Genomic DNA, 24994 nt, shown 5'->3' with positions numbered 1-24994 from the left:
CTTACTGTTGGCACAAGTGTCCTGTCTTCCAAAAACAGTTTGTATGCCCCACGAAGGCAGTGAGGGAAGCTAAGATATCTGCGGGCCTCTTTCCAAGCCTAAGCTTAATATCTGTCCCCAGTAAGCCTGATTTATGTTGCTTGGCGGTTGTGCTGTCAGGCACTTGACAAATGTATTAATCAGTGGAGCCTTGGCTTAATGTTTTGGTAAGCCTGGGTTTGGGATCATGGTAACCTTAGACATGGTTTTTCTAGGGGTGACTAAAACCGCTGCCAGTGTATCTATCTTTTTGAAACAATGTTTTCGTTTCCTTTGGGCAAATACCCAGTAGTGGAATTACTGGATCATATAGTATTTCTATTTTTAATTTTTTTCCAGAGTGGCTGCACTGATTTACATACCTACCAACAGAGCCTGAGGGTTCCCTCTTCTCCTCATCCTTGTCAACACTTGTCTTTTTGATACTAGCCATGCTGGTTGGTGTGAGTTGGTATCTCATTGTGGCTTTGACTTGCATTTCCCTGACGATGAGTGATGTTAAGAAGGGATGGGCAAGGGGCGCCTGGGTGGCCCAGTCGTTAAGCATCTGCCTTTGGCTCAGGTCATGATCCCAGGACATGATCCCGGTGTCCTGGGATCGAGCCCCGCATCGGGCTCCCTGCTCAGCAGGAAGCCTGCTTCTCCCTCTCCTGCTCCCCCTGCTTGTGTTCCCTCTCTGTCAAATAAATAAATAAAACCTTAAAAAAAAAAAAAGGGAGGGGCAAATCAGATGAAGGGAATTAAGAGGTATAAACTTATAGTGATAAAATAAATAAGTCAGGGAGATGGAAATTACAGCATAGGGAATATGGTCAGTAATATTGTAATAATGTCGTATGGTAACAAATGGTGACTACACTTACTATGGTGAACATCGAGTAATGTATAGAATTAATATACTGTATGCCTGAAACTAATATAACATTGTATGTCAGTCATACTTCAGTAACAAAAAAATATTAAAGTTGAGAGGCCCCTGGATGGCTCAGTCCGTTAAGCATCTGATTCTTGGTTTCGGCTCAGGTCATGATTTTGGGGCCCTGGGGTCGAGCCCTGTGTTGGGCTCTGCGTTCAACATGGAGTCTACTTGTCCTTCTCCCTCTGCTCCCTCTCCCCACCACCCCTCTCTCAAATAAATAAATAAATAAATAAAATCTTAAAAAAATTATAAGGTTGAAATGACTAAAATAAGTAAATACATAAATAAAAGCCAGCACAAGGAACAGTGTCAGGCACCTGGCTGGTGTCAGTAGATGTTTGTTGAATGAATACTGGAGAGACAGTAACAGGGTGACAGGCTATGCTTGTTCAGTCTCACCATGTTCTGGGCTCAGACACTCCAACGGAATGGAATAGTTATAAGGAGGGAGATCATGTGTTCACATTCCAAAGTCAAGATGAAAAGAAACATACTAAAAATCTGAGAAAGGATGGACAAAGCCTTTTGATAGTGACTCAGTGGCCTCAAACCCTAGGCAAACCAGTTTGTCTTCTCTGGTAAATAAGCTGTTTTTGAGGGGCGCCTGGGTGGCTCAGTCATTAAGCGTCTGCCTTCGGCTCAGGTCATGATCCCAGGGTCCTGGGATCGAGCCCCGCATCGGGCTCCCTGCTCAGTGGGAAGCCTGCTTCTCCCTCTCCCACTCCCCCTGCTTGTGTTTCCTCTCTCGCTCTGTCAAATAAAAAAATAAAATCTTAAAAAAAAATAAGCTGTTTTGATAGCTGGACTCAAGATCATTAAAAGATAATGTGACCCAAATGAAAGTGGCCATCCTAACATGAGATACAAAAATAGACTCTAAATTGGCAACATAGGACACAGACCCCCTACAGCTGTCTGCAGAACTTTGATACAAATAAGATCCACAATGCAAATTCCAAGAATGCACAAGTAAGACCCACAATGCAAATTCCAACAACTTCGAGACAAAAGATTGAGAGGCAGCATTTTAATATAAACAGTCAGGCCAGGCCAGAGCCTTGCTATTCCAAGTGTGGTGTAGCCCAGGAGCATCAGCATCCCCTGAGAACTGGTTAGAATCTCAGGTCCCTTCCCCTCAGACCTACTACATTCTAATGAGATCTACAGGTGATTGTATGCATATCAAAGTTTGAGAAGCACTGGGCTAGAACATTTTTTAAAGTGGGTTTTTGCTCTTAAAGTGTGCTTTGAGGTCAAAATAAACCCACTTAAAATATTTTGAGCTCATTATTCGCTCCATTCTCTCTACCTCTGAGCAACACTGCCACATGTCAGTGTCCTGCTCTGGGACTTTGAGTCTCTCATGAATCCCAGCAGCGTACAGAAGTTTGCTGCGCCATTTCTGTAGTCCTTACAGGTTACAAATTGGATTCCAAAACTTCCGTTCAGCTGTTCCTTGTACAACACCCCTAGGAGGTAAGTTGTATAATGATTTCCTTTCTTAGAGATGATGAAACCAGGGCCCAAGGAGATTTTGTGACTCACCCAAGGGGCACCAAGCAAATTGGCATATAAGTCAAAATGAGAACTCAAGCTTTTGAGTTTCTAGTGCAAGGCTCACCAAACTTTGATGTCTTTCCTTTTATATAAGGAGGATTTTTTTTGCATAAGAGACTTTAAGAACAAATTAATAGATAACATTGTGTGAGTTACTGAATAGAAGCCATGCACACGTGGGCCCCTGGGATTATGGAAGTTTAAGAAAGAACTGTCCAGCAGAGAGAGCAGTCAGCCGAGGGGGGCCCTGCCCAGCCCAGCTCCCACACTCCTGCCATAGCCCAGGTTGACAGGTTCTGCAACCAGGAGCCTCAGAAACCTCCGAGGCTCTTGGGGGCTCAGAGTTCACACAAGGGCTCTGGGAAAGGAGCCAGGATTCCCATGAGGCCATGGATGTGACTACAGAGGAAATGTGGTGGCTGCTGGATGACAACAACCTTTCCCCAGTAGGATGCTCGCTCCTACTTGTTTCTTTCAGATTCAGAATAGCTGATGTAACTGGACTCTGCCCAAACACACGTGGTGTGCTTTACTTGATTGGATTTCCTAATTAATTCCAATTTCCCTGGCACAAATTGGAGCCACTTAATGACTCAGAAATGGTCAAGACTGTATATCTGGTATTGATACCCATAGGCTCTTCCTACTTTGCCTGAATTTAGGATTTCTCTGTCAACCTGAGCTAAACAAACCCACTTAAAGTATGTGGTTTGTTCAGTTTCAGCTGTCTATGTGGTGATTCTCTGAGGGTCCTCTAGATAATGATTGCCAGGGTGGCTGCTTAAATCCACCTCCCCCCACCCCCCCACCCCCGCCCAATCCTCTCCAGACATGCATATTCAATGGGACATATTCATGTAACTGATTACAAAACAAAAAGGTGGTGCACTTTAAAATTCCATGTAAAAAGTATTGCTTGGCTAATGTGCTCCTGCCTATGTGCTTGCTACACAGTGCTACAAAGAATAGAGTCATGAGGAATTCAAGGCTGAAGATGTTTGGGATTTTTTTAGACAACACGGGTGCACCCTGCACCTTATACCCTGCTCTGCAGCCTGCGTAGTTTTGGGGCTTGACCTAAGGCAAAAACTACAAAGCGTTCTAATGAGCAGAATTATATAACAGGAATGTATGTGCATATTTGACATAGTTTCTTCTCTTGAATGGTGGCCCTCTGGCTGTGACCCATGCCCTCTCCAAGGGCTAAGGAGTCCAGAGAAGGAGTCTTTTGTTTCCAGCTGCCAGTTCTTCCTTATCCCCTAGGGCCCCAGGGACCTGCCCTGCTCTGCGTGGGCCCGCAGAAGCCCTGCAATTTCCACATGGGCGGGTGATTTCAGAACGATGGACAGAGCTGTTCGGCCAGCCTACAGGGAAGAGAGAAAAAGAGAAACAGATTTTATCCTGTCTGCCTCCTGCCCTAGAGAAGGGTGAGTTGGAAGTAGGCATGGGGCATCAAAGTCTATTCCAAGCATCCAGAGACCCTAGGAGAGGGGGAGATTGGAATGGCATGAGGATCATGAAAAATGGGTCGCCTTCCATGGAAACAGCAGTCACTTCTGGGAAATCTGTGCGATGGAAATAAGTGTCACATGGTTGGTTGGTTTTTCCCACATGGTTTTTAATACTTTTTTTTTTTTTTAACTGGAAAACAGAGGAAAAAAATAACTCTTCCATTTTTCCATTACCCAGACCTTCATGAAAGTTAGCATTTTGGTGTATTTCCCTCTAGTCTTTTCTCTTGTGCAAATTTGTTGTTGGTTTTTAAAAAGAGGAGTGATAGTACATATCAGTTTTGAACCTGCTTTTATTTTTAACGTATCATGGCGTACTAGAAGATTTTTCCTTGTTCTTGCACAGTCATCATAACATATAATTTTTTCTTATTGGCTGTGTAATATTCCATAACTTACCGAACTCTTTCTCTTCTATTGGAGACTTAGGTTGTTTCCAGGTCTGCACCATCACAGATTTAGTGCAGAAAGCATTTCCCCCTTTCTAGTTATTTCCTAAGGACCAACTCTGAGAAGTGGGTCTACAGCATTAAAGGACATGCACATTTTTACACCTGATGCAGGATGCCACGGTGCTTTTTACATTACTGCTGTTGTGCAGGGAGCTGCCAGGCCCACTGTCTAAAGAAGAGGTATTCAGAGGGGCTCTCAGCCAACAACACAGGCCATTCTCTATAAAGAGTGAGGGGGAGGGGCGCCTGGGTGGCTCAGTCGTTAAGCATCTACCTTTGGCTCAGGTCATGATCTCAGGGTCCTGGGACTGAGCCCCGCATTGGGCTCCCTGCTCAGAGGGGAGTCTGCTTCTCCCTCTCCCTCTGCTGTTCCCCCTGCCTATGTGCTCTCTCTCTCTCTCTCTCTGTTAAATAAATAAATAATAAAATCTTAAAAAAAAAAAAAGAGTGAGGGGGGAGGCTGACTCAACGCAGCAGACGCTGAGCTCTGTGGTCTCTTCACATCTCTTCACATCTCCTTCTGTGGTCTGGCAGCCGTGGTCTCTTCAGTCCCATTCTAGAATTCTGAAATCCCACAGCTTCAAAACTACTTCTTTGGTAACTCATTTGGAGGCAAAACCCGATGTGACCCTTCTGTAGCCCAGGGAGTGTGAATATTTTTATATTCTGCTTCATAACTATTCATGGATTTAATATGTTGGGGGGCACCCAAGACCCCGTTGGATTGTTCTCTGCCCTATTGTATATGAGTGGAATTACTTCCTGAAATGTGAGAATCCACGAAAGCAGGTGGGGGCTGTTCACGTGCAGCTTAGAGCTCTTCAGTCTCACAAGGATGGAGTCCAGCTGCCCTCGGGGCTCCACACACTTGTCAATCACTATAATGCACGGCACAGAGCCAGACATACCAGAAGAGAAACCGAGTGAGCTCAGGGGAGAGGATGGTGCTGTGTGTGTGTGTGTTGGGGTGCAGGGAGCAGAGGAAGGAAGTGGTGTTTCAGTAGGACCCCGAAGGATGTGCATGGGCTTCATCAAACATAAGAGTTTCTTTTCCTGAAAATGCCTCATGACTCTCTGTACCTTCCTTTCACCACCATTTTTACGTTGGTATCTGTGGAGCTGTTTGATAAATTAAGGTCTCCATGAGGTCAGACGCGAGATCTGGCCTGTGGCTGCCAGCCCAGCAAGAACATCCCAGCACCTGGCCCAGTGCCTGCCCTTTGGTCGGCACCCAGTGAGCATTGACAGAGGGAACGCTGGATGATAACAAAGAGGTATTCATTTCAAGCTGATGATGAACCTGAGCAAAGGCGCTGCTAAGGAGTACTCTCCTAGGTTGGAATCAAGCAAAGACCTTAAGCAGAGGAGTCTTCTAAAAGCAGCCTGCAGAGTTTCGATGGAAGAGAGAGGCTTGGGTTTTGGTAGGCCTGTCCCCCTGTACTCTGGTTTCCATTGCTGTGCTTTGTCAACCCTGAGGCTCTATGAGGTGGAGATGGTGTGATTACTATGATTATGGGAAAGAGCCATGGGCCAGTCCTAGGGGACACATGCATCTTTGAACAGGGCCATTGGGAGGTGACAGCCTGCATCTGTGGGCTTCTCACCTGCAGACCTGGGGAGGGTGTATCCCTCAAATGCCCTTGCCAGAGTCCTGGGAACAAGCCGACAGTGCATGGTTCCAGTGGGAACCCCACCTGGCCAGTCCCGGCTGGGAACACTGAAGACTGAAGAGATGGGAGGGGCTCAGGCAGCCAGCACACCTGTGTGGCGTGTGTGTGTGTGTGTGTGTGTGTGTGTGCGTTTGTGTGTAGTAGTCGGGCTGTCTTTCAATATGACAAGAACCTACAATGTATCAGGCAAAAAGGAGCAAGGCATAGTCTCTGCCTTAGGAAGCTTTCAGTTTGCTGGGTACTTTGGAGGCATTGCCGAAATAAGCCCTTCAAAGTGTGAGGCTCAGAGCCCAGAGAGCTGTCCCCACCACCTCCTCTTATTCATTTCTTGGGCAGCCCCCAAGAGGCTGGGTAACTGATTTCTCAAATTAACTTCCAGACCTGGAGAAAGTGCCTTACTGGCTGTTCTGGGGGTTCCACATTTATATCAACCTGTAAATATTGGTAGGATGAGATAAACCTAGTTCAATACAGAATTCTCACTCAGTTTTCCAAGGAAATTATCAAGTCATCCAAACCTGCATCTAAGTCTCCATAGGGCAGGTGCACATTGAAACGACAGGGTGGCCATGGTAAGGGCTGGACCCCACCCTCAGGGTAAAGCTGGAGTAACAGGGCTTGGTGCTCAGTAAGGCCTCCATCGGCAGTTCCCTGGTCCCTCTGAAATGTCTCATGCAAGTTACCTTTGGGAAATTGGGGTGTGAATCCTGAGTCAGCCCTCACCCAAGCAGGCAGCAGGTGAGTGGGCCATCAGTAGAGTCTAGAACCCTCTGTGGGCCTGCTGCTAGCACTTCCTGGGCACCCCGTACTCGCCGAGCATCCCCTAACCCTCTCACCTTCCATTACAATGGGCTTTGGCCACCATCTGGGTAGCTGTCCAGTTCCTCCCTCCCAGGATTCTGGCCCTGCCCTGGTCCTCAACCCTGGTCAGGCTCTCCCTGATCCAGCACTGATTGGGACAGTGGTCCAATCCTGCCTGGACTTCAGCACTCACCTGTGCCAGAGTTCCACAGCTATTGATGTATTGGGCCAGATGATCTGTAGTTCTTTATCGTTAGGATGTTTAGCAGCATCCCCGCCTCCCCTCCTCCCCCAATACAGCAAATAAAATGTCTCCAGACATTGTTGAATCTCCCCCAGAGGGCGGAATCACCCCTCAGTGAGAGCCATTTCTCCCTTTGGTGGCTATTCTTGTCTGACTTGCTCCCCTAATTCCAGACCTTCATCCTCCTAGTCCCTCCAGACACTGCCTACAAACGCCAAGGCCCCTACTCATTCTTGTGCTGGTCGCTTCTGATTAGCTCTCTCTGCTCACCTATTCATGACAATAACTGTTACCACCAACTGAGCATCTGCTCGATGTCAAATACGTGTTTCACAAATACTATCATATTTAGGTACAGTCTACGACTCTCCCCATTTACAGGGGCTAAGAGTGGTTAGATGACCTGCCTGAAGTCACAGTTACTAAACCCGGTTTCAAACTAATGAGTGTCTAAAGCCCATGCTTCTAGCAATCACTCGATTTGTCCAGCTTACAAGAGAGCCCTCACCGCGCTCTTCCTCCACCTCCAGGAAGCAGTCACTGACCTCTCTCTCAACCTGCGACAGATCTGGACAGAGGCGTCCAGGAGACCGCCTGAGTATCCCAGCTGACCAGGGATGTGCCCCCTGTCCCACAGGCCTGCCCTTTCAGGCTTCCCTGGGGCAGTAGTCCCTCCTAGGAGGACCCTGGGCCTGTTCCAGAAGGGGGGGGCTGCCTCTTTCTGCCCCGGGACAATCCTGCAGCAAGTTCATGAACACAGATCCTTTGTCTGACTGTATAATGTTTGCAACAGGAGGCTCTTTTTTCCAGCAACCCACCACTGTTCCCACATGCATTTCCAGAGGGTCTGTGCTCTCTAGCTCAGAAATGGCTTTGGGCGGAGCTGGGGTTCACGGGCACTGAAGACTGCTGGACCAGGGTGTGTGCTGCCCGGGTGTGATGTGAGGGACCCAGCAGCTTGAATCAGTGATGGAACAATCTCGGGTGGTTCAGATATGGCCCGGTGAGAGGGTCTCCCCTTGGGCGGGGAGGGGACTCTTCCCCTCTCCAGGCCTTTTTCCCCTGCAAACTGTGGATGTTAAGAACGTACAGGGAAGTGTGTTTAAAGCGTTACGTTATAGTGCCACTGAAGTCAAACCTGGGCTTGCGTCCTTGCTCCAAGAACCAGCAGCTTGTGACCTGAGGACAGCTACATAAACTCTCTAGGTCTCTCTTTCCTTATCAGTAAAAATGGGGACAGAAGTGTCTTCATCACTAGATTATCGAGAGGATTAGTGAGCTAATGCATGGAAAGGGTCTGGCTCCTGAGAGTACCCTGAGGAGTTCGATGGAGCTAGCCTGCACCCGCTGTGTGATGGGGCTATGTTACATAACCACGAGGTGATTCTGTTCCCTTCTGAGCACACGGGTGGCATCCACAGAGACAACCTCATGAAGCTGTTATGGGGTTTTAATGACGAGGTCCGCAGTCTGTGCTTCATGCAGTGCCCCACACTGAGCAAGCACTGGGTCCGTGCTGGCCACCATCCTCACTGTCATCACCATCAACTGACAGAGACGCTTATTTAAGAAGCATGTGTCCAGGGGCGCCTGGGTGGCTCAGTCGATTAAGCGTCTGCCTTTGGCTCAGGTCATGATCCCAGGGTCACGTGGTCCCTGGAATTCTGCTGGCTGGCCAGGCGCTTTTCAGGAAGGGAAGTGAAACACCTACTTGTTAATTGCCTGGAAGTCTCACCTTGTCGGTCAGGGTGCTGTCGCAGGCGGGGTGTGCCAGGAGCAGGCGCACCATGTCGGCGTTGCCATGGTGACAGGCCAGCATGAGGGCGGAGGATCCCTCGTGGTCCTGCAGGTTCACATCTGCCTGGCAGCTCAGCAGCGCCTGGACCATGTCCTCCCGGTCGTGGCTGACTCCCAGCATCAGCGCGGTCTGGCCCCCCTGCCACACAGAGCACAGGGGTGTGGTGAGGATCCCCTCTCCAGCCCGGGGACACTTGGGCAAGACTTTGCCAGAAAATGACCGTTGATCTGAATCTCCTGCCGCTGGGATTGGACCCATCCTTCTCCACCCAGCAAACTTCTGCTTTTCCCAAACACTGATCAAATGCCACATCCTCTCTAAAGCCCTCTACGAACCCCTCCGGCACGGGATCGTAACATAGAACTTACCACTTGGTATTGCAACCTGTCAGTCTCTCTCTCTCGTGGACTGTGAAATTTCTGATGGCAGGGACTAAGTCTTTTTCATTTCATCTCTGTCCCCCCAGTGCCTGGCACTGAGTACATGCTGGTAAACGTGGAATGATGGAGTAAAGGAAGGGTTGAATGCTTCCCCACCATGGCTTCCTATGGCCTGCCCCAGCCTAACTTCCTCCAGGAAGCCTTCGTCTGCTCAGAACACCCCTGGTATTTTCAGTTCAGTGATACCCAGAACCCTCTCTGTCTTGATAAGATCTCTGCCTGCATGGTCCTATGGTTATTTCTAATCCATAGTCACAGACAATTTTTTTTTAAGTTTTTTATTTATTTAAGTAATGTTGTCACCCCACTTGGGGCTCAAACTCACGAACCCGAGATCAAGAGTCTCATTCTCTTTGGACTGAGCCAACCAGGTGCCCCGCCATTGACCCTTTGTGACATCCCTGTAATCAGTAGCGCACATGGCAATGGCTCAGAGTCAGAAAGTGAGCCCAAGCCCTGGATCTTCTGTTTCTTAGTGCGTGACCCTGGCCCCATCCCTCGTATTCCCTGAATCTTGGTTTTTTTTCTTTTCTTAAAAATTAATATGATAATGACCTGTCCCATGTACCTCACAGGGCTTTTGTGGGAATCAAGTGAAATAAAGGATGTAAATATAACAATGTGTGGTAGCGATTTTTCTTTTTTTTTTTTTAAAGATTTTATTTATTTATTTGACAGAGAGAGAAACACAGCGAGAGAGGGAACACAAGCAGGAGGAGTGGGAGAGGGAGAAGCAGGCTCCCCGCTGAGCAGGGAGGGCAGTGCGGGGCTTGATCCCAGGACCCTGGGATCATGACCTGAGCAGAAGACAGATGCTTAACGACTGAGCCACCCAGGCACACCAGTAGTGATTTTTCTGATTACAAATTGGGCATTATTTCTCATAGATTTTCCTTTATAACCATGGTCCTCTTACACAACTTGATTATATTTTGCCCTCATGGTCCTCCTGGGTTCCAGGGAGGTCAGGCTTGTCTCTCTCACTGGACATCAGCCTTTTTTAAAGTTGTGAGAATGAGGCCACCTTTCTGTTTTCTGTCCTTTCAGATCCCCTGCAGTTCTGAGTGCCGTGTCTTACACATAAGAAGTGCTGAGGACATGTTTGCTGATGTGTTTGTTCACTGATTAAGGGCCAATCTGCAGTCACTGATGGATTATGCTTCCCTGCCCAGAATGCTGGGGCTTAGAAAGAAGAAAGGGGGTTTGCAATCAGGAAAATCCTGGCTGTGCTGCTTATTATCTGTGTGAATCTGGACAAATTAACCTCTCAATGACTTTTCCTGATCTGGTAAAATGGGAATGCTTAACAAAGTCACCTGCCTTATGGGGTTGTTGTGAGACCCGAGTGCTTAACAGGTGCTCTGCATATGTTAGCTATTATTGTTGTTCGGAGCATGGGAGGTAATGTATGACAAATGCTCAGTATGTGGGAATGTATTCTTTGGTGTCCTGGTTCTCCATTTCTCTAGAACCCAGACAGATCTGTCCAGAGAAGACTGTTTGCCTTTTGGGTTGCTTATATTCAGCCCTGAAGTAATGGTTCTTCCTTCCTTCCTCCCTCCCTTCCGATTTTATTTATTCATTTGAGAGAGAGAGCATAAGCAGGGCAGAGGCAGAGGGAGAAGCAGACTCTCTGCTGAACTGGGAACCCGACGTGGGACTCAATCCCAGTGCCCTGGGATCATGACCTGAGTTGAAGGCAGACGCCTAACTGAGCCACCCAGTTGCCCCGTAATGGTTCTTTCTTCACTGGACTAACCAGACCATGAGATTTCCATTGAAAGCCAGATGACATATGTAGATCGTCTTCTTGTCTGCCCCTCTGCCTGACTTCTCCTGTCTTCCTCACCTCCCTCTTTGTCCAATTCTATACAATTTAATTCACTGATATTTATAAACTGCTGCTATATGTCAGGCACTGTGCTGATCCTGGAGATACAAAAAGAAAGAAACAGCTTAGCCTAGGAGACTCTCAGTCTCCCAACTCACTCTTACTGACCTGATCCCTATTGCTCTCCTCTATGGAGAAGCCCTGGAGGGAGCTGGAAGGGAGCAGTAGCAGCTATGAATTCCCACCCTCCTTTAACAACCTGGGATGAGCCCCTCACCCTCCTAAAGCATCACTTTCTCCTCTATAAAAAAACGGCCCAGTCCGTTAAGCATCCAACTCTTGATTTCTGCTCAGGTCATGATCTCAGGTTTGTGAGATCAAGCCCCACATCAGGTTCTGCACTGGGCGTGGAGCCTGCTTGAGAGTCCTTCCCTCTCCCTCTGCTGCACCCCACCCCCCTCTAAAAAGGGGGGGGGCATTGATTTTTATTTTGGTGACCATCCCTTCTTGCAAGAGGACCAATTTAGAGGGGTGCCTGGGTGGCTCAGTCGGTTAAGGATCTGCCTTCAGCTCAAGTCATGATCCCAGGGTCCTGGGATCGAGCCCCACATTGGGCTCCCTGCTCAGCGGGGAGCCTGCTTCTCCCTCTCCCTCTGCCTGCCACTCACCCTGCTTGTGCTCTCTCTCTCTCTCTCTGTCAAATAAATAAATAAAATCTTAAAATTTAAAAAAATAGAGGACCAATTTAGAAGAAAAATTAACATGTTTTTGGGAAACATTTAAAATGAAAACAGCTTTATTAAATCCAATGGTGTAGGAGCTCTAGGTGAAAATACTTTGAAAAACAGAAAGTGATCTACAAGTGTCTGTTTCTTGCCACCAGTAGGATTGCTATTAGATGGAGTGTGCAAAGTGACTCTATCTGGGTAGGCTACCATCTGCAGTCACTTTGTCGGGGGGGTGGACAGGGGAGTTAAATATATTGTTGGGAGGCACTTTTTTATGGGTCTCAGTTTTTTCCATATCTTGTGAGTGAGTGAGGCATTTTCTGCCTTGTTGTTCTAGATGGTCTTTTTATTTTGTATTTTTGGGGTTTTTAAAAATTTATTTAAATTCAATTAATTAACATACAGTGTATTATTAGTTTCAGAGGTAGAGGTCAGTGATTCATAAGTCTTTTATAACACCCAGTACTCATTACATCACATGACCTCCTTAATGCCCATCACCCAGTTACCCCATCACCCCACCCCCTTCCCCTCCACAACCCTCAGTTTCTTTCCTATGATTAGGAGTCTCTTACGGTTTGTCTCCCTCTCTGTTTTCGTCTTGTTTTAGTTTCCCTCCCTTCCTCGATGTTCCTCTCTTTTATTTCTTAAATTCCACATATGAATGAAATCGTGATAATTTAGACAGTCTTTTTAAAGATGCTGGTACAGTGAACAGCCTTGGAAGAGAGAGATAGTATCTTCTCCAAAACAGAGGGCAGACATACTCACTATCCAGTATAAAAGATTCAGGTTCCCTACGCTCAAGGTTCCTCTCCAGTAATATAACCCACTCTATGCAAAGGGATCTGGCCATCCTCACACTGCCCTATGGGAATTGGGAATTGGGGCTCAGAGAACTGGTATAAATACCGATGCTCTGACTACTCTTCTTGCTGTGAATAATACATTGTCCTTTGTCTCTGGCACAGGAGTTTCACGTCTTCTACCAGCATCCATGACACTGTAGCATGCCAACTTGTTAACATTAAGGTAGAGTACAATCTCACACCCTTCACAGTTCTTGATAGTTAGGCTACCTCTCTGATCACTCTGGGGGGGTGGGCGGGGAAGGAGAGTTGCATGCACTCTGTTGTTCTCATATTGGTCAAAGATGGGTATGTGGTCTTTTGAAGAGTTCCCCTTGTTCTCTATGGAGCCTTGTCTAATGCAAAGCCCTACTGGCTAAGGACCAGACCCCTACTCTGTGCTGTCAAGTAGAGGGGCCCGAAAGCTGAACAGAGACATGCCAACCCTCTGAACTGTTTTCTAATTCATGATTGAGGTGGGTCACCTGCAGGGGCTTCCTATGCAACCAACTAGCAAATGCTTTCAGCCTTTTCATGCCTTCTCCTGCTTGTGCTAACTGTGGGATCACTTCGTTCAAGAATTCAGATCCAGATGGACTTTACCCAGTTGTGGACCAGGATATAGATGACAAGCTCACTGACCTCCATCCTAGCCTGTCTGGATCTCAGAAGCTTTTGAGGAGACCAAATGTATAGGCTTTGGACAGATGCCATTTGGAGGGCCCAGCCTTCTTGGGTTAAAAACTCTACATGGATCTCTGTGGAATTTCTCACCCCACTGGCAGAATAAAACTGAGAGGTACCCATATTTATTAAAGAGGGGATCATATTCACACCTCCTACCTGAGTAGCTTGGATGTTCACGTTTCCTTCTCTTAAGAGTTTCCAGACGACAGCCATGTCTTCGTCGGTCTCTGCAGAAGCCAAGGGAGTGATCATCACGGCAGTGTAGCCAGCTCGGTTCGGATGGTCCACGTTGCAGACACCTGCAAGGGGAGCACTGGGCATCGGACTAGCTCACAAGGGAGCAGAAGTGAGTTTCTGCTTAGCCTGATCAACATCTGCCAACTGCCTGCTAGTTAAAAGGCCATGGTACAGAACAGTCCTTTCCCAGTGGTGGAGTCAGTGTTTACATTTGTAGCAGCCTTTAAAAGTGGCTAGTTTTCTTTACAAGTTTTCTGAGGCTACCCAGCAAGAAAGGTCCATGGTAGTAGGTCTAGAGATGGCCAAGGGGTACAATGATCATGATTATTTCCTAAAGCAGTGTTCTGGACACTGACGGTCACTGAAGCTTCATAAACTGCCCAAGTGAAGGTGAAATGAGACCAGGACGCGGGTCTGTCTGGCTCTAGAGCCCATCACTCACCCGGCCACACAGCACCCAGAGCTGTGTATTTTAGGTTTTACTCTATGTTGTGTGTAACTCTTAAGCTGACGGCTGAGTCTTCAGGTCTTTCCCAAAGGCCGAGTGATATGTTGGGCAGTGTACCAGGGGGCCTGAAAAATGCCACAGGATAAACATAGGAAGTCTTCCAGGAATAACCATTTCGTTTGAAAAATGGAGGGAGAAAAAAAGCCTCCATGCATTTTTATATTAATAATACATTTCACAGTAGAGTGAAAAATAGCATATTTTTAAGATGAAGTATTAGTTGAGAACTCAGAAGAAATGTCTGCTTTGTAACCCTGGGGATATGCATTCATATCCCTCTCCACCAAAGGCGACATAGGAGATCATCAGCCTGTTATCTGTTGTATAAACGATCCCACCCCATAAGGGCGGTACCATGAAGTAAACAAAATCTTCCCCATACTGTTGCTTATCTGAAAAACCTATGTATCTCTTTTGGACAATAAAAAACTATCTCAGTAGATCAAGTCATTTAGCCTTTCTTAGCGTTTCCTCTGTAAAATGGGGAGAATAATAGAACCTATGGGGTTACTGTGATAATAGAACCTGTGGGGTTACTGTAAAATTTAATGAGTTAATATATTGAAAGCACTTAGAACTGCACCCAGCACATAACAAACACTCAATAAGCATTAACTGTTTCACTATTATTGTCCAGAATAGTATTCTTGTTTTTATAGCCTTGCTACTTGCTCATGAAGACTTAGGTATTCATTGTAACAAATCTGTTTTTTTATGAAAAAATGTCTGGGCTACTTATGAGTTCTGTTCTTGGGTAAAAAACCAATATTGGTTTGACAGTTCCCCCACCCCATCTCAAACAATTTTTCAGAAATGTGCCATTGTGATGTCAGGATGCCATTAGATACAAAAAAATCATTCTGACCACTGTCATGACCAGCTGGGCTATGAAAGCTAAATATAACCCTATGCATTGCCTCACAGCTCTGCCCTGAGAAAGATGGGAATATCTGCATTGCCTTGTTATTCTCATGACTATTTGATGTTTGCTTTTAAGAGGCGTAAACAGTCCTCAGGTTACAGTTCTCTTTAGTCTCTTCAGAAACATGACTTATAACTCAGTAGAGTAAGGACTGACTCCTCCCCAGGGGCTCAGAAAAGGGGCTGAGGACCCAGGACTTTCACAGCAGATGCTTCTGAGCAGCCACCAGGGAGTGAGCCAACCGTCCCTGGAGGCGAGGGGAAAGGCTCTTGACTGAGCATGCTCCAGTTCCGCAAGCTTTCTCCTCTGTAGTGGTGTTCTGGCAAAATAAAGGTGCATCACCAAGGACTAAGGTGGTGGAGGTGCACCTGTTGGCTCTATACTCAGTCATGAAGAGTCACTTCTGTGTAGCCCCTTATAGTCTATAATGTGCTTTCTGGATGCCTCACAACTGCATGCCTAGGTTTCAGAGTGTGACCAATATGCCCTCCTCAACAGGCCTTCTACAGTGAAGGAAAGTAATGGTACCTTCAGCCCATTCTCTAGCTCCCCTTTATACTTTATGCTTATGGCTATTTTAGCTGTATCAGTACGATAAACAGAAAGCTTCCAGATCACTTTAGGGTTGAGGAGAACCGAATGTATTCTCAGCCGACACCAGCAGAAATGTATAACAACCAAAGCTTAGGTTGTCTGTTCTCTGGCCTGGCCTGGCCCACCAGGAGGACTTCTAACCGGCTTCAAGTCCAAGCTGCTTCAAGATGAGGCTGTGCATGCCCAGAACACAGAGGTATGTTCCATTTAATTATGTGCCTTTCTCAACTGAGCTACCCCTTTTATGGTGTCCATGAATCCATGAAGAATTGAAATCTAGTACAATTGGCTCAATGTTAGAGTTGTGACTTTATCTTCCTCTGATGGTGTGGAAAGCAGAAAGAATTTTAGGCTGTCATTAGGTACATCACCTTTCCATTCAGGTAAAAAGCCCTCAATGCTGCTTAACAGAATTTTGGAGAACTGGAATGATGAGAAGGAGCCAGGACTGAGAAGGGCTTCAGGGAGAAGGATTCAGATAGAAAGAGAATGCAGCAGTCCTACGGAGGGAATGAACTTGGTGAGTTGGAGGCCATGTAACTGGAGTGGATGGAAGGAGGATGCATGGTGATGATTGAGGTAGCAAATGCAGGTGGGAGCCAGGCCATCCGGGATTCCTGAAGGCCAGGCTGAGGAAGCTGCCTTTCATTCTTAGAGCAATGGAAAGCTGTGGGAGGCATTTAAGCAAGGGTGGGTAAGATCCAAGTCGGGGGAAAGCTGTTGGATCTGGAATTCAGACTTCCTGATGCTCATTTAAACTCCTCCTCCAGCCTCCTAAGTAAGGGTTACAGATCTAGCATGTGCTCCAATTCCTGGATGCCAGGAATGAGAAGAACAAACCAATGGTATCACCTTTCAACCCCAGCAACACATTGAGTCATTGCGTGCTCTCAGGATCACACAAAAGTCTGTTGACTTTTCTGAGCATCACTTTCATCATCTACAAAACAGGGATAATCATCCCTATTAACAGGAGTTTTGAGGATTAAACAAGATCTCATATGCCAAGTGCTCAGCAGAAGGCCTAATCCATAGAGATCATTTGGGGTTTTATATCTCTTATTGGTACCCTCCTAGATATCCCTCAGACAACCTTCCTAGACTCACAGATGCTATTGGGTCTGGACACGCCTTCAGCCAGCCCTATCACCCATCTGTCCACACTGTCACTCCTAGGCTGCATGATGTTGTCCCACACAGCAACATGAGGATAATGACACCTCCATCACAAGGGTGTTGTGAAGAATAAGTGCCATAATAAAGGCGTGGTGGTCTAGTCCAGTTCTAGAATACAGCAGCTCAGGACAGTGAAGAATCTCATGCTGGAAGGAAGTGGGTACCAAAATGGCCCTTCAAGGAGGGACCCAGACTGAGCAGACGCAACCATTTCTGACCTGTCTCCAGCAGCAGCTTCACCACAGAGAAGTTGGAGTGGGACACGCTGTAGTGAAGGGCCGTGTTCCCATTGCCATCAGCCAAGTTCACCAGCAGCTGCAGGAAGTGTGGGGAGTGGGGCCGGACCCCTCGGAGGTAGGCAGCCACCACAGCAGGGCTCGACGACTTCCGGCTGGAGACGCGGAACCACTCTTGACGGAGGGTGTTCAAGCTCTGCCTCTGAAATACCAACAGATTCCAAATCCAGGAGGTCACCTGGCCTGGGGGGCTCCAGCTGGGCTGTTAGCTTCCACTGGGAGAAGTCAGCTTTGGATGCGTCCACCTCTGTCCCTCAGCTCCCTCTAACTCCACGTGACCTACTCCTGGAGGGGTCAGAGCTGGGGCAGGGGGTGGGTTGGAACCTGTGCAAACAGCCCCCCACATGAGGTAGAAAGAGGTCTGGGAGAGCAAACAATACCAGTGACAAAACGTTTTTCCAGGTGACACTTTGACTCTACCGTGCGTTTCGATCACACCCCTGCGTGTACAGCATAACCAAGGCCCTGTCTTTCACACACATACAGCCAGCCTGTATTGACCTTAGCCCGGACCCTACCAGGATTTTGTGTGTTCTTAATAGACATAGCTAGCAAGTCACAACATTTTACTAATGGGGAAGACGCACGCTGAAGGCTAAGATAAACAACATGCCCAAGTGATGCTAGAAATAAAACCCAAACAGCTGTGCTTGAATTATTTTTGGCTTTTAAGCTTTGCTAGAACCTTCAGAGAAAACGGTTTAACAACCCTGGCAGGACCCCACTATCTGCAGTATGTAGCTCCTTTGGAACCATGAATGAGGAGACTTCCAGAGCGAATGACATCAACTCTGTGTGTTACTCATGTGTTACATGTTTAAAATAGAACCTGTTTAAGTTATTTATCTGAAGCGGAGGAGAAAGCGTGGGGATGTGATTTCACACTCATTCTGGAAAGGAACTGGATTTGGAGTCACTAAACCCATGTGGCCAGGCTTAAGTCCCAGCTCAGCTGTGTGACCTTCGAAGTCATATAGTCTTTTTGAACCTTACCTGTCCCATCTACAAAATGGGGATGAAACAGGGCTGGGTCCCTAACCTCCCATGGCTCTATAGAGTGAGGCCCTTGTACAACCTGCTTTGTCTCTAAGGTGGGGTGGGGGAAGGGGTACTTTGATCCTAATATGGGTGTGGTGTCAGGTTTGCACATCCTCTATTGCTTTTCTTTTCTTTTTAATTTTAATTTTATTTTTAAGTAAACTCTATGCCCAACTTGGGGCTTGAACTCACGACCTCGAGATTGAGTTGCATGCTCTACCAACTGAGCCAGCCAGACTTCCCTCCCCTATCACTTTTCTAGGCAGAAACAGTGGAATCTTTTGTGGCTGAAACACTTTATATATCAGAATATCTCCCTTTCCTGTGGAATCTTCCGGAGAATCTGGAGAAAGATCCTAATATTAAGGAACATAAAGCTTAATTCTGTAATTCATTTAAGATTAAGTAACAGGAGTTTCGATCAACATTCACATCACATACTGGTTGTTTTTGTTTTTGTTTTGCGAAATCAGCTAAGATAAAATAATCAAAATGGGTTGGGCTGAATTAATCGTTTTTTTATCCCTAAGGCCCTTCTGCAAAGGAAAACAAAATGGGCTTTAAAAATACTTATAGGCTCTTACACATCGGGGCCTACCAGTTGGCTCTCCTGACTTGGGAATATGTGTCTGCGCCAGGATCTCTTGAATAAAAGTAAAACCTAATGGCTACATGTTTAATTCCTTGTGGGCCATGAAGGTGTTAAAGGAGCAAGCAGATGTATTTTTTTTGCTTTTGGTCTCTTGACCCAGAGGTTCGTGTCGAAAAACAGAGTAAAGGGACGCCTGGGTGGCTCAGTCGGCTAAGCGTCTGCCTTTGGCTCGGGTCATGATCCCAGGGTCCTGGGATCGAGTCTCGCATCGGGCTCCTTGCTCAGCGGGGAGCCTGTTTCTCCCTCTGCCTATCGCTCCCCCTGCTTGTGTTCTCTCTCTCTCTCTGACAAATAAATGAATAAAATCTTAAAAAAAAAAAAAAAAAACAACACAGTAAAGACTACAGAATTAAATACCAGGGCTTGAGGGTAATGAAGACATGCTGCCCACCACCCACCTTCATTTTATTAATGAGGAAACAAGCTCTGAGCGGTGAAATGACTTGCTCAATATCTCACCAGCAGCTGTCCTGGGACTAGAACCCCTGGTTCCCATTCCACGTACTCTTCACTCTGCCCATAGTTCTCTCCAGTTGTGAGGTGATTTTGAGCCCAAGCCACACAAGGTTTGGTTTGGTTTTGAAGCCACATATAGTTTTATGCTGGACTTTCAGGTGCAATGCCTGATAATGCTCCGTAGTGCCTCTGAGCGCCAGGCTGCTCCCTGATGCATATGCATCAGGTCCTGTGTCCCAGCATAATTATCATCACCCCAGCAGCAGAGTTTGGGCAAAGGAGGGCACCCAGAGGAAAGGGATTCCATGCACATCCACACCGCTGCCTCAGGCAAGGGACCAAAGTCACCCAGTTGGAACTAACAGCTTAAACAGTAGGGACATCCTTCCATGACAGTGAAAAATCACAGTACCAAGAGTTGGTTGGTGGTGGCCCCAGTTTCTGGCAGATGTTGGCTCAATGCCCGGCATGCACTGAGGAATTCTTCTGAGGGTTTATATCTAAAGAAAAAAATACATATATCTATATCAGTTTTCATATTAATATAACAGAAAGTAATCCCCCAGCTTGACTTTCGATTCTCAGCAGCTGAAGCACCCACACTGGGCCACTTCCCAGGCAAGGGGCATTCCGCTGAATGCAGCCTCCTGACAATGAGGCTTGGCCTCTGAACTCTGCTGAAGAGTGAGTCAAGCACATTGCCCTTTTTATCCTGCTGTTTTCAGGAGGCGGGAGCAGATCACCAAAGCATTCTGGGGGCCATGGGACTAACTGCAATTCCTGACATGCTGGGAAAAGGGAAGGCGGTCTTCCTGACTTTGGATAAAACATTTCCTGCCTAAGTGACTTGAAAAATCCAGAGAACCCAATCCCTACCAGCAATTTTTTTCAGGTTATTCTTCCATGAAGAATACCATCAAGCTAATAGAGTCAATACAATGAAACTCAGTTAAGCTGGGGTGCTCTAGGTGCTGAGCACTCTTCCTGTGTTAGTGTAAGAGCAGACACACCATCCCGGGGTGGGACTTGATGGCACTGGTCACCAGGAAGCTCTGCCCTCAGCATGTCTCTATAGTGCTGCCATGTTGAGCAGCCCTGTGGACCTGCTTACCAGTGAGCCCCCATTCACTGCTTGTCACTCCCCCCCGGCTGAGGGGGACAATGTTGGTAATGGGACTTACTATCCTTATTTCTACTACTTCTTTTTCTTTTTCTTTTAAGCAGCCTCAACACCCAGCGTGGAGCCCAATGTGGCACTTAAACTCATGACCCTGAGATCAGACCTGAGCTGAGGTCAGGAGTCAGACACTTAACTGACTGAGCCCCCCAGGCGCCCCTCTACTATTTCTTGAGAGCCTGCTCTGTGGCAGGCACGGTGCTAGGCATTTCACATACTTTTTCTCATCCAGTCCCCAGATCAAACCTATCAGGTGGCTGTTACCCACATACTACAGATGAGGAATCTGAGGCAAGTACAATTAGGCGCCTGTGTAAAGGAACATGATGGCAGACATGGGATTTGAACCCAAGTGTGTCCAGCCTCAAAGACAGGGCTGCTTTTCATCACGTGACACGACCTCACACCTCTTTAAAAGATGGGGTTATGTCAACATGGCCAACAGGAAAAGACAATTATCATATGAGCTCACTGATATGAGGAGTTTGAGAAACAAGACAGAGGATCATAGGGGAAGGGAGGGAACAATATGAAACCAGAGAGGGAGACAAACCATAAGAGACTCTTAATCTCAGGAAACAAAGTGAGGGTTGCTGGAGTGGAGGGGGGTGGGAGGGATGGGGTGGCTGGGTGCTGGACTTTGGGGAGGGTATGTGCTATGGTGAGCACTGTGAACTGTGTAAGACTGATGACTCACAGACCTGTACCCCTGAAACAAATAATACATTATATGTTAATAAAAATAAAAAAATATATTAAAAAAACATGGCCAACAGGATAGGCAGAAAAGCATGTGGGTGAGAATCAGACAAGACCTGGTCAGAAGCCCCGCTCGGCTGTGTCCCTTAACTTCTCTAAGCCTCTTTTCCACATCTGTAAAGTGGGGATTATAATAATTTCTACTTTGCAGGATAATTAAAAGGATTATAGTACATGTAAAGTCCTTCACATTCCCAGGCCTGGGACGATATTAGCTTTACATGTAGAGCTCTGTGTGTGACCGTATATCCCACGAGGCGGGAGTCACGTCTGTGGCTGGCATAGATCAGAAACTCCGGAAATACTGGTGAATGGATAGAAAGATGAATGAACAAATGAACAAATAGAATAGAATAAAAGGATGAAGTAGTGCCCTTGCTCTTTCCCAGAGATCAGGTGCCCCATCTGTACCCATCTGACTCACCTCTCAGCCTTGGGATGGGGGACTTCTTCCCCAGGCCCACTTTCCTGGCCTGTGGTGCTGGTGCCCTCGGGGATGCTCAGCCCAGCCTGGCAGGCAGGGTGGGCCTCCTTGCCCCGCCTATGTTCTGGGCCATCACATTTCTTCTCTGCCTCACTGTCTGACACATCTTCCGGGGAGCTGTCCTCACCGCTGGTCTCCTCACTTGAGGTGGTCTCGTAGCTGGAGAAGGAGACAAAGGTCACTCATTCTGTGTTTCCTGCCTGAAGTCCGGGTCAACACAAATAAGAACCAGGTGGGCTTCAGAGGGCTTCAGATAATAATCCCCAGCTTGCTAACCACATCCTCCATTCTCTGTATCTGCACGCCTGGGTGAGGGGACTCCCAGGAACCTTATGTCAGAGAGAGATGTGGTCAAGAGCTGTGGCCTGACACCGGATGCCATTTGGGGAGAAAAGATAATTAAGCTGTTTGCAGGGAACACACAAATAGCCCATGCCCTAATTGGCCTATGCATTCGGATGATCCAGATAAGCCGTCCAAGATTCTCACAAAAGCATTTGCTTCTGGAGTCCTAACGTGTTGTCTAGAGAGGGGCCCAGATGTAGGCAAACATCCCCCCACTCCCACCCTGAATTCTTGGAGTTGACTGACAGATCTTCACGTCTCTGGGTGATTGTGAAGCTTCCTTTTCTCCGCCCCCCCCCCCCCCCGTTCCAGCCAGGCTTACACCTGACATGGGAGGACCCGTCTGTGTCTCTTCCCAGCAGTGTTCCATAGGAAACACGAACAGTCAGGGTGTCTGAACCCAGCATCTGCGTGTCCTGGCTGCGGCCTATTCAGCTACTGCTTGCAACAGCAAAAGCAAGGGCATGGCCCCCTTGCCTCGTGGCCCACCCTCCCCAGCAGTGATCCTTAGGTTCAATTTTGTGCAACTCCATTGAGGTGGCAGACCACAGACCGTGGAGGGAAGTCCCGGCAGATTTATGGATCCTTCTGCTGATGGTCAACAGGAGACCCCCGATAGAGGATCCTGCAGTTAAGATGAAGATTTCAGGCTCTGGGGCCATTGAACACTGCCACAGAGACCAGGGGAGACCAGTGGCCACAGCTTCCATTGAACCCCCTTAGGCCCTTTCTCTGGATGCTGGCCCCTATGTAAGGCCCCCATGCTCACTGGATTTGCAGAGCCAGGCTGCTCCTTGGCATGCTCACATTCTGTCTTGTTTAAACCACAGATATTTCTTCCTCTGTCGTGCTTGGAACAACCTTTTGCTTTTGTGACTAAGAGAAGGGGGGACATATTATGTTTACCAGGCAGTTCTTCTCTTACAGTTGCTTCCATAAAAACTTCACCTGGAAGTCCATTCATTCATTCAACAGAAATTTATTGAGCACGTACTGCGTGCCATACTCTGTTCTAAATGCTATACCAAAGTCCCTGTCCTAACTGAGTTTCTATTTCTAGTAGAGAAAAACAGAAAACAAACATGTAAACAAGATAATTAGATAGTGATAAGAACAATGAATAAAATAATAAAGGACCATGGACTAGAGTAATGGGAGGAGGGCCTACGTTAATTAGAGCAGAAGTTTTTCACCTTGGCTGCACATTATAATCACTTGCGGGTGTATACATTCCCAGTATCTGCACAGCACCCCAGCCTAATGAAGCCAGAGTTTTTGGGGGTGGGGGGAACTCAGGCATTGGTATGTTTAAAGCTCCCTCAGGGTTTCCAAGGTGTGGCCAAGGTTGAGAACCATTGCACTAAAGTGACAAATACTGAAGAATATCTGGGACAGGCACTTTAAGGGCGGTAGGGAGACAGAAGGAAGGACAGATAGCAAATGCAAGGGCCCCACGATGGGCCCCACTTGGCACATTTTAGGGAAGACAGGCGGGAGGCGATGGTAGACAATGGGGCCAGCAATAGCTATGGATGGACTTCCAGGTTTGGGCACGGGGCGGGCACTGCCGGGGGCAGGGGAGAGATAGGACCTGCTTCTGGGTTCACAGAGTCTGACGTTAGTGGGAATGGCAACAGCGACTCTCCTGTGACATCCCATGTCATTATTTCTGACATTTTCCTCACAGAGCCTGCAACAGTGACGTCACCCTTGTTTAAATCTGGTGTCTTCCTTCTGGTCTGACCCAAACTAGCGGGGATTCCGACCTCCGGGGCCCACCACTGGCTGGGTCTGGTGCCCCTCCTTTGGGCCCACGCTCCCTTCTTTACTAGAATTCATCTCAGCAGATTGGTGTCTTATCTCTGCCCTGTCCAAACCATGAGCTAAAGGCAGGGACCAAGGATTTATTTGACTTTTTTATCCCTGACACCTAACACATTTGTCGGCATTTAATAAATGTTTGTTGAATGATTTAGAAAATATTATAAATCCAGTGATTTACTCTCTAGAATATATGAGGTTTGGTTCATGTTCTGAGTCAATAGACCTTGGTTGTTTTTCTTCATCCTAAAAAATGCCAGTTTGGTTTGCAGGAAGTTAGTAAAAGGAAGAAAAAAAAATTAAATGGATGAAATTTGAAGTTCAACAAATTAAGAGTTTGTCCTGCTTTCACTGTTGTGGTTCAGATTAAATGTCTTCTGTAAAGGGCCCATGTGCTCCCCAAACTCCCAGAAGCCACCTGGAACCCTGTCCCCAGGGACACCAAAGCTGAGACATTAAAAGCACAGGATCCAACAGACCACCACAGCTGGCAAGGAGCCAAACACATGCAAACCCAACATGGAGTTTTCAAGGGCCGTTAATTCCCTTGAAGAAAAATGGAAACCAGATGCTTCCCCCTAGGAAAAGAGAGTGCTAAGGACAACAGCGGGATAGGTAGTGTGGAGGGGGGCAGTCTGGGCTTCACGAGCGATGCTTACCCACCGTTAACCCCAACAAACTGAAGGTTCTTTTTGGTCCCATTACCTCCTGCACGGAAGCCATAGTCTTTCTTTTTCATTATGGATTTAAGGCTGGTCGACGGGGAGATCTCTAGGTAGACACAACATCACAGGTTAGAATGATCTTGGGGATGTCCCAGAATGCAGCAAAACCGGGACTCTTGCTTTGAGGGGAGACAGGCTGAAGGCATGGGAGGAGGTAGAAAGGGACAGAGATCTAGATCACGTAAATCAGATATTGTGAAGGTCTTTGAGGAGGCCTGGCCTTCTAGTCAACACCAGCCCAACTGTCCCTGTTCCCAGGCCCCTGTGTGTGGATGACAG

General features: G+C 47.3%; 1 protein-coding gene across 4 annotated transcripts in view; it reads right to left on the bottom strand.

Annotated features, from left to right (window-relative positions):
* Window positions 1-3367: 3367 nt before the first annotated feature.
* Window positions 3368-24994, bottom strand: part of KANK4 (KN motif and ankyrin repeat domains 4) — a 64887-nt gene continuing 43260 nt past the window's right edge. For all 4 annotated transcript variants that reach the window (XM_032427567.1, XM_032427576.1, XM_032427593.1 and 1 more), the window contains exons 4-10: window positions 24650-24761; window positions 21765-21983; window positions 19817-19904; window positions 17181-17400; window positions 13682-13824; window positions 8929-9129; window positions 3368-3879 (exon numbers count right to left, since the gene is read on the bottom strand). In XM_032427567.1, coding sequence (XP_032283458.1) covers window positions 3775-3879; window positions 8929-9129; window positions 13682-13824; window positions 17181-17400; window positions 19817-19904; window positions 21765-21983; window positions 24650-24761 — 1088 coding nt within the window. In that variant the 3' untranslated portion in view covers window positions 3368-3774. The remainder of the gene's footprint in view (window positions 3880-8928; window positions 9130-13681; window positions 13825-17180; window positions 17401-19816; window positions 19905-21764; window positions 21984-24649; window positions 24762-24994) is intronic.

The sequence above is a fragment of the Phoca vitulina genome, unplaced genomic scaffold (assembly GCF_004348235.1).
Source record: "Phoca vitulina isolate PV1807 unplaced genomic scaffold, GSC_HSeal_1.0 scaffold2, whole genome shotgun sequence".
Taxonomy (NCBI): domain Eukaryota; kingdom Metazoa; phylum Chordata; class Mammalia; order Carnivora; family Phocidae; genus Phoca; species Phoca vitulina.
This window is presented reverse-complemented; position numbering and strand designations above follow the sequence as displayed.